This window comes from Medicago truncatula, chromosome 6, assembly GCF_003473485.1.
Source record: "Medicago truncatula cultivar Jemalong A17 chromosome 6, MtrunA17r5.0-ANR, whole genome shotgun sequence".
Classification (NCBI taxonomy): Eukaryota; Viridiplantae; Streptophyta; class Magnoliopsida; order Fabales; family Fabaceae; genus Medicago; species Medicago truncatula.
In genome coordinates this window covers 17,870,916-17,883,663 of record NC_053047.1, presented here as the reverse complement: position 1 = coordinate 17,883,663, position 12,748 = coordinate 17,870,916, and the positions used below count along the sequence as shown (strand labels likewise).

General features: G+C 34.3%; 1 protein-coding gene across 1 annotated transcript; it reads left to right on the top strand.

Annotated features, from left to right (window-relative positions):
• The first annotated feature begins 8,426 nt into the window (after positions 1-8,426).
• Positions 8,427-9,596, top strand: LOC25496414 (albumin-1). The gene is made up of 2 exons (XM_013596736.3): positions 8,427-8,573; positions 8,850-9,596. Exons 1-2 carry the CDS (start codon positions 8,522-8,524, stop codon positions 9,200-9,202), a joined length of 405 nt encoding a protein of 134 aa, XP_013452190.1. The 5' UTR covers positions 8,427-8,521; the 3' UTR covers positions 9,203-9,596.
• Positions 9,597-12,748: the final 3,152 nt, after the last annotated feature.

The following is a 12,748-nucleotide window of genomic DNA, read 5'->3' as shown; positions in this document are numbered from 1 at the left end:
GGTTCAACTCTCAACAACTCGTGCAACAAAGATAGCAAACCCTAACAAGACACTCTGTTTCTGGGTCACTCACGAGACAAGAGCCTCTAATCGCCGTGGCGAGTTTAGGTCAGAATCCCACAAGTTTCATTCTACAATCTTTCCAGGTTCAATCGCATCCTACATTCTTTCCTAATCATTATTAGACATGTTCAGGCACTCAAAAGCATCTAAGGGTCAACTCAAAAGTCAAAATCACGAAATCTTGCATGCTCTCTGGTCAAGCTCGCTAGGCGAGTTCATCTGCTCGCTATGGCGAGCTACGACGTGCAACTCGTGAGGCGGGGAAAGGTTGCTCGCGAGGCGAGCGATGAAGTTCATCGCTCGCCGTGGCGAGGATCATGGCTCGGGAGGCGAGCGATGAATGTCGTTACAGGCAGAAGTGCAATTTTTCATAAAATTCATCAATTCTCATGGTTTTAAGCCTAACTTCGATTCCAGAATTCATCATAATCATTACCTAAGGTCTAGGAACAGTTTCTACATCAATCTAACAATTTTTCACCGTTTAATCATCAATTCTACCAATTTGACCTAATTTCCAATTCCTCTTAAATTCATCCTTATTCATGTTAAATGTAACCGTTGATTCACAGACTTAATAGAATTGCAAAGTTAGTCTCACCCTTACCTTATAGATGAAAATCGCAGCCCTAGGTCTCTCTTGCTCTTCTCTTGGCTTTTTCTCCCTTTTCTCCAAAATTGATCGTACGTACAACTGTTCTTCTAAACTAGGTTTCCCTATTTATACCTCCTCCAACTATCTTATCTTATTTCTCTTTCTCCCCCAAAACTCTCTAAAATCTCAAAACAACTCTTAAACTCAATATTTATTTTATTTTCAAATCTTATTTTATTAAACAATAAAATAAGTCACAACTCCTCATAAAATCACATGTCATCACCTCAATCATATAAATCATATAAATCACACATATATTATATAAATATAATATAAACTCATCTTAATAACTTCTAGACTCAATTAAATAATTAAATAATTCGAAACAGACATTACAAACTGAGCCAGAATGGTTTGCTTATTAGATTTTCAAGAAACAGCTCCTCCAGCTATGCTAAATATATATCCGATGGTTACTTTCGCATCATCCGACAAGGTGTTCCAATCTGCATCAATGTACCCTTCAAGTACAACAGGATATTTTCGATAATGCAATCCCAAAGTCATAGTCCCTTTCAGGTACCTCATGACTCTCTCAATTGCATGCCAGTGCTCCTTGCTTGGCCTACTTGTAAATTTGCATAAGAGTCCCACGACATAGGCAATGTCGGTCTAGTACAATCAGTGGCATATCTGAGACTGCCAATGATGCTCGCATACTCAGTTTGTCTATTACCATCTCCAGTTTTCTTAAAAAGTTTTACACTTGGATCATAAGGTGTGCTTGCAGGTTTACAATCAAAATAATTATATTTCTTTAAAATCTTTTCAACATAGTGAGACTGATCCAAGGATATTCCCTTATCTGATCTAGTAATCTTGATATCAAGAATTACATCAGCTTCTCCTAGGTCTTTCATATCAAAGTTGTTACTCAACAGTGATTTCACAGAGTTTATGGCAGGAATGTTTGACCCAAATATGAGCAAGTCTTCTAGATAGAGACATATGATTGTGCAAATGTTTTTATCATACTTGTAATAAATACACTTGTTTTAGACCATACAAAGATTTGTCTAACTTACACAACTTTCTTTCCTGTCCATTAACTACAAAGCCTTCAGGTTGTTTCATATATATTTCTTCTTCCAGCTCACCATTCAAAAAAGCAGTTTTCACATCCATTTGGTGTACAATTAAATTATAAACAGCAGCTAAGGAAATTGGTACCCTTATGGATGTGATTCGAGTAACCGGTGAGTAGATATCGAAAAAATCTATATTTTCTCTTTGTTTGAAACCTTTGGCTACAAGGCGAGCCTTGTATTTATCAACAGTTCCATCAGGTTTCAGTTTCTTTTTCAAAATCCTTTTACAACCTATTGGTTTGCATCCTGGAGGAAATTCAGTCAAATGCCATGTTTCGTTAGACTGTAGAGAATCCATTTCATCATCTATGGCTTCTTCCCATAAGTCAGCATCCAAGGAAGACAATGCTTCCTTAAGATTTGATGGATCCTCTTCTAATGTATTGACCACATATTCAGGTCCATACTCTTTAGCAGTTCTTGCTCTTTTACTTCTTCGAAGTTATGTAACATTTGTTATGATGTTTTCATCACTATCTCTGATTACTGGAGTGTGATCAGGTGTAGTGTTCATATTTGTGCCCCCACTATTGCCCCGACTATCTCTTGATAGAAAGGGAAATTTCGTTTCATAGAAATTAGCGTCATTTCATTCTATGATCATTTTAGCTTTAAGGTCATAAAAGCTATATGCTTTACTGTTTAAGGCATACCCAATGAATACACATTCATAGGCTCTACTTGTTAGTTTGACTCTTTTAGGGTTAGGAATCCTAACATTGGCTAAACCACCCGATGTTCAAATATAAGACAAGTTTGGTTGTCTTTTCTTAAAAATTTCATAGGGAGAAAATTTGTTCTTAGTTTTGGGCAGTCTGTTTAGCACATAGCTAACAGTCAATAAAATTTCCCCCACCAATGAGGCGCTGCACCAGAATTAAGCATGATAGCACCTACTAATTCGGTAAAGGTTCGATTTTTTCTTTCCGCTTTACCGTTCATCTAAGGAGAGTAAGGTGCAGTTGTTTCATGAATTATTTTGTGCTGTTTATAATACTCATTGTATGTGTGTGATAAATATTCAGTGCCTCTGTCACTATGAAAACGCTTGATTCTTTTATTGAATTGATTTTCAATTTCATTAACAAATATTTTAAACATATCAAGCGCTTCACTTTTATTTTTCATTAAATACACATAAGTGTAATCAGAGCAGTCATCAATAAATGTTATAAAATATCTTTGTGTGTTTCTAGTCAAGTTACCATCAAGTTCGCATATGTCAGAATGTATTAAGTCAAATGGTTCAGTTTCTCTTGTTACTGATTTATGTGATTCTTTTGTTATTTTTGCTTGACTACAAAATTGATATTTTTGAAAATTATTAGATGGTAACTTTGGAATTAAACTAATGAGTCAATAATTAGTAGTTTTAATATAATATTTAGTTACCATCAAGTTCACATACTACAATTGCAAGTTATTATATTTCAGGAACAAAATATTCTAAAGATTGAGTCTTAGAGCAAAAGAAATGAGAATTGGAGCTGATTCGTGCAAAAAATATAAAAGATCTTATACAAAAATATCTGGTGCAAAGAATTTGAAGATCTTGTACATTAATATCAAAGTGGCGCGCCCCATTATACCCTTTTGCTGCTTTTGCTTCATAGACAAGCTGCCTATTTTGACCTAAAAGCCGGTGGTTTCTTCTGGAACATTCTAGTGAATAGTTGCTTAGGTTTTAAGTCGACATAAGACTATAAATAGAGTAGCTAGCTATCACAACAATTTATCTTTTGTTCTTGGAATAAAAGTTCACCTTTATTTTATTGTTATTTACTTTCTTCTTCTTCTTCTTCTTCTTCTTCTTCTTCTTCTTCTTCTTCTCTTCTATGTCTACAATGAACGTTAGTGAGTAGACTCTTCTTGTCTTGAGATTGTTGGATAAGTCTAATGCCATAATCCTAATCAAACCAAGCTTTAAATCCTAATTTTATGTAACCCTAATTTCTAATCTAAATTCACCATTTTAACATGAATTAACCATTATTAAACTGTAGAAGCGAAAGTGGAGGGTTTGATAATTGTTAATCCATCATCTCAAATATCAATTCATAAAACGAAAGTGGAGTTTTCATATTCGAACAAGTGAATTTAGACAAGGATTGCAAAGGCAGTGAAATAGTCTTTGCAATCTTTGAGACATATAAGTTTCAAACTTCAAGAATTCTAATAGTAATCAAGTCAGTGAAATAGGCTTGGTTGCTAGAGGAACCAAAATCTAATAGTAATCAAGTTAACCAAATAGGCTTGATTGCTAGAGGAACATAACAGAAACTTGTCTTTAGAAGTTAGGTCTAACATAAGGTTCTAGGTTTAATAGTTTGGTTTGTGAAGGGTTTGTCATTATGACGAACCAATAATCCCAATGCACCTTTTTATTATTATTGTTATTTACATTCGGTTAAAAATCCAAACTTTAATGTCAAACTTTTATCTAATCATTATTTAAAGTTAATTGAATTCATAACTCTCTGTCGGAACGATACTCATCTTTTTACTACTTCGGTAAGACCGTGCACTTGCGGTTTTATCCCATCATAATCCTAGACCGCTCATATTAGAAATGATTTGTTTGTTAACATGACAAAGTCGTGCATGCCAAATATTAAAATCACACAACATATAAGCAGAAGAAGAAATTTTATTCATAATATTCAGTTTAAACATGCCATTAGTGGCGTACCCTTTCCTGACAAAAACCCCATCCTTAGTAATAGAGCACATATCATATGCTATAATCTATACAAAATTAGCCTTATTTAAAAGAAATCCAGAAACTAAATTCTTCCTAATCTTTGGAGTGTGCATCACATCCTTCAAAATTAGAGTCTTCCCGGAGGTGAACTTCAGCTCCACTTCTCCAATTCCAGCAACTTCAGTGGTGTGAGAATCTCCCAGCAACTTCTTCTGATCATCAACAGTAGTGTATGTCTTGAACATAGCACGGTTAAAGCAAACATGGCGAGAGGCGCCAGTGTCTATCTACCAACCATGTTGATTTGAGTTATCATAGCTGTGTACGGATGCTCCTCATTTGTTGTCAAGTGAGCTTGAGCTTGAGCCGGTCTAGTGGATTTGTTCCTACATTTTTGAGCCATATGACCTGGTTGACCGCAATTGAAGCAATGGAACGGTGCAGCAGGGTCATTCTTATTTGCAGGGCGGTTCTGATTCTTAAATTGTTTGTCGTTAGGCTTCCGAACAGGACCTACATATTTCTTTTTAGTGTTGTTGTTCGAGACAACAAACACCTCTTCATTCAATTCATGTTTCCTTGGCTCTTCTTCAATTCGAAGTTGAGTAATCAGACTTTCAAGAGAAAACTCTTTAGTTTTATACCTAAGGGTATTCTTGAAGGGGGTAGTTTATCAATTATCACAGCAATTTGAAATCATTCGGGTAATTGAATCTCTCCAACAAAGATCTGTTGAGCTATATTTTGAAGCTCCTGAGATTGTTCTTCGACAGACTTGTCGTCGTTCATCTTATAGTTCAGATACCGGCTCACAAAAAACAAAAAAAAAATCGAGCCAACCTCTTCAATGTTTTATTTATTTTGAAGAGCATCCCAAACATCCTTAATTGTCCTGTGGATAAGGTGCAGATCATACAGATGATCCGCAAGACAGTTCAAAATGAAATTTTTGCATAAATAATCATTTTCTTTCCAAAGGAGTATATATATATTTGCCTGTTTCACATTTTCAGCATTTCAGAAGTAAGCCTTTCCAACTCAGCATTTTTAGTAGGAAACCACTCACGACGACAAGTTCAAAATGAAATTTTTGCATAAATAATCATTTTATTTCCAGAGGAGTATATCTATCTTTGCCTGTTTCACCTTTTCAGCATTTCAGCAGTAAGCCTTTCCAACTCATCATTTTTAGTAGGATCAGAAGCATATGTATCCATAGTTGTCTTACCGTTACTATTTGATCCCATAGGAATCGAAAGATCTGGTATCATGGGTATGTCCTCCTTAAAGACGTGGACAACTTTTTTCGTAGTTAGAAAAAACAGCATCTTAGTTTGCCAACGCTTAAAGTGACTGCCGTGAAACTTAAACGGTTTGTTGAAATCGATAGTTGTTCCAGACGCGGTAATTTCGTTGGTAGTCATGTTGTTTTTCAGAAACGTCTTAAAATTGTTGTTTTCGTGTTTAAAAAATTGGAACCACTACGAAAGGAATTACCGGGTTGAGTCACGAGCATGTCGCTTTCTTTAAGACGTTTCGCGGCACTACCCGTATTTGTGTAAGGTAGACTAACAACCGCATCGCCTTTAGGATAAAACAGCCCAAATCACTGTTACAACTATGTACTGCACAATATGTAATCGCTCGAGAATATACACCTCAAAATATGGATTAATCGTTTGATTAAAACCACTCAATATGGTACGTAACCACTCGAATCGAAACCGGAGAGACAGAAAGGAGTAGAAGCAGAAGAAACTCGTTAACACAAGTCGAAGGGAGAAGGGAGGAAAAGCACAGGAAGCATCAACTATGAATTTCGGTGTTAAGAATGAGTGGGGTGAGCTCTCCTTTTATAGGGAGAGTTTGTAACAAAAAAAAAACGAGTGACTTGGGGATTAAGTCGGCTTAATCCTGAAGTAAACGCGTTTTGTTTCTTAATCGGATATATCCGGAAGCTTCTGGATACGCGTAGCGCTTTCAGATAATAACTAAATTAATTAATTAATTAATTCAACATTTTAAAGTGATAAAAAAAATATACATCATTTTGACCCAAGCCCGGCCCGGACGGACAGTGGCGTCGTCGCGCGCGTGATATATTTGTTTTTGTAAGCGCTCACCCGTTTGCAAAAGTGGGTACGCGAAGGGCACACCCTTGGAGGTCACTCTACCCTTATATAAACACTTGCTAGTTGATATGGCTCACCAATGTGAAACATTTTTAAGTCACACACACTAGTTCTTACATTCTATTTTTCTATCCAATTTTCTCACTAGATTCAACTAATGTTCCATTTGAAATGATAGGAATACTTTCTTTCTAGCATTTTATCTAACACTCCACATAATGTATATCTTACCACTTTATGTTTGATCTATTTAAAAAGGGGATTTGCTACAATTGACCCACTCATTTTCATTAAGGTCTATTTTAGCAACCAACACCTTTTCACTTGGACACAAATGCCCATATTTTTGTTTTTTGAGAAAACTAATACTAAAGGATACATATGTAATTTCCATTTAAATGTTATATTTTCTTTTTATTTTTAAAAGATATACACAGGTCCCACCATTCTCTTTCTTCCTTCTCTTTTGTTATTCTTCTTCTCTCACCACGGTTCGATGAATTGATGATGTATTTCTACTATGCTTTGCTTCCCTTCACTTGAAATCATATACAAGAATTCTTTAATTGAAGAAAAGGTATTACATTGTGTATCATTGAATTAGATTTTAGCCTTATAAAAAAAACAAAAAAAGGACGCGATGGATAAAAAAATCATCAACTCTGGAAGTTTGTTTTAAGATTCAAGTTCGATACAATTCAATTGAATCAAAATTCAATAAAAACACAACTATACAACCTCTTTTTTCAACACTATATTGGTAGAGGATTGCAAGTGCCACGTGAATAAAAATCTAAGTGATTTGTGATAATGAATCATAATCATTACCTATGTTTGGTGAAAAGAAATTGATCCAGATAACAACTATGTAAATTCAAGAGATTGCAGTCTGCAGATGAATCGTAAACTCAGGTAAAATGGTGAGAGAAGAAGAATAGCAAAAGAGAAGGAAAGAAAGAGAATGGTGGGACCTGTGTATATCTCGTAGAAATAAAAAGAAAATATAACATTTAAATGGAAATTACATCTGTATCCTTTAGTATTAGTTTTCTCAAAAAACAAAAATATGGGTATTTGTGTCCAAGTAAAAAGGTGCTGGTTGCTAAAATAGACCTTCATAAAAATGAATAGGTCTATTGTAGCAAACCCCTTTAAAAAAAATATGATATCTATGTAGATTTCACTTAATAAACAATTAGGTGTTGAGTATGTCTATAACACTCTTATATCAGTAGAAAGAAAACGTTTTTTTTTTTTGAGGTATTATAGAGGAAACATTAATGGTGGTGGTTGCCACCCAAGCCAATACTAATATATACAAGGATGTTAATATAGGAGAAAACTTAGGTACAATTTCTTAGGTGTTCGTATAGTTCTTAACTAAATTCATCATGATTTCTTCAAATTCATAATTTTATCAAAGTTTGTTGTTATATTCAAAAAATATGTATTTTTAATTAAGAACCATACGAAAAATACCTAAGAAATTGTAGATAAGTTTTCTTCATTAATATATACAGGGACAGGGACAGTGGTTGCCACACTAGCCCTCCTTAAATATATGATAATTTTAAGTAAATCATGAGAATTATATTAGTGAGTGGTTGCACACTAATGTAATTATATTAGTTATAAAACCTCCCTATTACTATATAGTAGAAAAAATTGAAATATAATACATAGTAATTTTTTTGTTTTGTTTTGAAATATACTACATAGTAGTTATACAGTAATGTATTACAATATTATATTGCAATATGTTAGCGCTACTACGAGAATGACACTATAAATTTCTGCACCCAAGAATGAACTAATGCAACAAGAATCTAAGCTCTCATAACAAACATTGTAGCTGTTGGTTCTTTCTTTCCATCAAGCAATGACTTATGCTAAGCTGGCTACTTTGGCTGTGTTCTTCCTTGCAACATTGAGTATGTATTTTAACCATCTTTATCACCATTACCGTACATTAATTTTCAGAACTAAGAAATTAATTAGAATATACTCCCAACGAATAGACTAATAGAATGCATTGTCCATACCAACTGAGTTAAGCTCACGAGGACAAATATGAAATCTCTCTAATCCAATTACTAAATTTAGTAACGAGAGTGATAAATATCAATTATCTTCTCTAGAATTGATCTCTAATTTTTTTTCTTCTGATAATTGCATGTTGCAACATTAATTTGCTTCTCTATTCGCAGTAATATTCCCGATGAAGAAGGTAGAAGCCGACCGTTGTGCTATGGCTGTTTGTTCAGATTCACTTAAAACATGTGGTAGCGTATATTGTGTTTGTATCCCCAATGAATATAGATGCTTACCTGCATCATACAAAGATCTTGTGAAAATACCTGGAAAAAATCCAAACTATTGTCAGTCTCATGTGGAATGCAAGGAGAAGGGACGTGGTAGCTTTTGCGCTCGTTATCCTAGTCCTAATGTCGATTATGGTTGGTGTGTTGCCTCTATATCAGAGGCAGAAGACTTCTTCTTCAAGCTTGCCTCTAAATCTACCGTCACAAAAGACTTCTTGAAGATGTTTGAGATAGCTTAATATTGATAAGTCCATAAAATCTACATCCACGATATGATGCATCTTCTACCTTAAATAAATATTAATCTTTGTTTCCAATCGATGAGTTGGATTTCTTAGATATAATTGATGCATGTAAATTGGTGTGGAATTTTAATATATTGTTTTCAGTGTTCGTTTCGTGAAGGAGTCTGATTTAGGTGGTAATGTTTATTTTGGTGGGTGTTGTCCGCATGGGTGTTGAAGGTAGGGTTTGGCTAGATCTTGTGTTCAATGGTGTCTTTTATGATGTTTATTTTCGGGTGTTCCGCCTATATACGACGCCTTTAGATTGTATTCTCTGAATCACCGGTCTCTGTTCATCTTAAGCAGCGATCTGGTTTTTAAATAAAATTTGCCGTTAAATAAAAAAAAATCAATTACACGCTCTCTAATTCTTTCCATATATAATTTTTGGTTTTGATTCTTCAATTTTTATAATTCTTTATGATATGTTGTAAGACATTGAAACAGTTATATGCAAATAAGGCAATTTATTTGTACGATTACAAAGCATGATAGACGTCATGGAAATTAGAATGATTGAAATGAAAATTAAATGGGCGCAAGAGTAGTTATATAGAGCTAGATAACGATTCCTAACAACTTGAATTTCCTAGTCATCTCAATTAGCTTTAACAGGGTGGAAGGAGTTTTAAACTCTGTTAGATATCATAAATACATCAGCTAAATATGACATGAACAAAGTTTAACAACCATGCATGGTAGAAGCCATCAAAGTCTTGAATCAAAAGATTAACCATTTAAGTAGAAGCTAAAATAATCGAAGTCATTTGTTTCTTATAAATTACTGCATTACTAATATTTCCACACTACCAAATCAACAAAAACTTTAAAAACATTTTTTTTCTTTCTATTTTGTAAGAAGTAATTCTTTGTTAGGGTTTAGTGTGTGAAACCTCGGCGGCATCTTTATAGTACATAAACGGAGGCAACCTTTCTCTTCCTTTTGCTCCGGGCAAGCCTCCCGGTCATGAGGCCACTGTAACTACCACCAGAAGTACGGCCAAACCTCCCATTTAGAGGCCACACCTTCCAAAATCTTTCTTCCTTTGTTTCTTCTCATCTCTATTACGCGCTGTTATTATGTTTGGTGTCGCCAGAAAGTGTGAACTTGGCTCTGTTTTGGCTTCGGTTTGGGAACTGTTCAAAGTCTACTTTCCTCTCCCATTATCCCGTTCAAACGCCACTAACTTTCGGAGTATTGGAATTTTGGTGTCCGTTTATTTATTCTCCAGAAATCGTGAGTTTTTCCCCGGTTTAGTTTCCGCGATGTCGGATTCTATGGAAACGGGTAGTGTTCTAACTAATAAGGAGAACACTGTCCGATGCAGTGAGGTTGTTATCCTTTCAGTGCTTGGATGATGGGGATAGTGTACCTAAAAGCACTTTGACGCTCGTGTTTTATCAAGAAATGGGAGTTAAGGGTTAAAAAATATTGTCACTCGGCGGCTATGGATGTGAGATTCTTACCGTTGAGCATTACAATTTGCAATGATTTGAGGCAATTATAATTTCAGGGTTTGAATTGTTGATTTGTATTTCTGCGAGCACCCCCACTGCAGGGAGGGGGTGTGAATTGACCAATTGGTCTAATGTTGATTTAGATGTGTATTGGGCCTTGGACTGCTGTGAGCATCGGCTTTTGAGCAGTCCATAACAATAGCCCCCCAAGTCGTCATTCTTGGAATAAGAGTGATGACTTCAAGATACTTGATGTTCTAGCTAGGGCAGTTATCATGCTTGTGGGAGTTTTATGTTGTATGTGACTCAGAGGAATCTTTAATTCGAGTGGAACTGATTTTTGGGAGAGCATGGTGCTCGTATGGTACTTGTGGTTTGTATGAAATATTCAAGGTGGATGTGTTTGGATCCTTGACAGTTACAGTTCAATCTATAGCATGCTGAACATTCATATTCTTCCTTTGTAGTATGTTACAATTGGCAATTGATCCTTTAATTACTACACCTTAGTTGTATCTAAACCTTATCACCCCATGTTCCTTCATTCAAATTCCTTTCACCATAAGTAAAACAGGAAAGAAATAAAAGTCAGAAAATTTTCCCTCATTAGGAAATGTTCAAAATTAGAATAGCTTTTCAATCATCAAAATCATCCTTAAAAACTAGAAAATTCCTTCATTTTGTTTCTCCTAGATGAAATTAATTAATTGGTTTCATGACACGTTGGAAGCTAGTAAAAAGTAGGGGTGGCAAATGAATGGTTTGGATGGATATGGATTTTAAATAGAATCCCTTTTCTTCTAGCTAGACGGTTCTTGAATTGCTTTTTAAATCATCCTTGTAAACAAAATCAATCATCATAATCACCCATAAAAACGAGCAACGATCTTTACCGTTTATGAAAATAAATGAAGCATGTCATTTAAAACAAGATACACACAAAAACTAGGGTGTGGGTCCCACCACTATATGAGCCCCACTATAGTTAATTATTTTTTATTTTTTTTAAGATTTTATGCATCTTTATCTCTCCAAATAGAATAAATATAGAAGGTCATGGAGAGGATCTTAACTTGTTTTGAGTTCAATTTTAATTAAATGTGTTAGGAAGGGTAATATATAAAAGAGGAATTCTAACCGGTGCCCTCGGAACATTGGTTAAATACTAAAAACGTAAATTATATAGTAGTTATTGCATTGAAAGTTGTGTGATCAATCATTAAAAAGTCAAAAAAGTTTTTTTTAGTAATAACTTCCTATTTTTGTATTTTTAACTAGTGACTCGGGGCACCATGACCCTATATAAAAATAATGTGTAAATGATTAACAAAATTTATGACACTTCTTAGTATGTGTTATAATGCTAAAATTGTTATGAATAATATTAATATGGATGTGTATATCCATTGTCTCTAGACCTTCTATATCACTTAAGCGTTACACCCTCCGTCCCAAATTGTATGTTGTTTCAGGGAGAAAAAAATTATCCTAAATTATATGTCGCTTTACAATATCAGTGCAACATTAATGTTATTTTTCCTATTATAACTTTAACTATTTATTACTCTCTCTTCTTTTAATTCTTTCATTTATGTTTCCCATATAATTTATTAAGGACAAGTTTGTAAAACAACTAATAATATCTATTTTCCACACAATATTAATTGTATTTCTTAATATGTGTGAAATGTCCAAAATGTCATATAATTTGGGACGGAGAGAGCACGACTAAATGACTTTATTAATTCTTATTGATATTTAGTCTCATGACTCTTCATGTAATTGTAAGTTACAACTTTTGTATCATATAAATAGGACCTACATTGCCATGTAAAGAACACACTTGAGAAGCAATACAATATGCTCTCTTGTTCTCCCTTTATATTTTTCTCTCTACTTTTCTATGTTGTAATATATTATAATTGTTATACTTTAGATTAATTTCATAACATGTTATCAGCAAGAAACTTTAACCAATTGAGTTTCGAAAACTTGGAGCATATCCTATTGTGCACACGAAAAACTTTCAGGTAAGTTTTATGA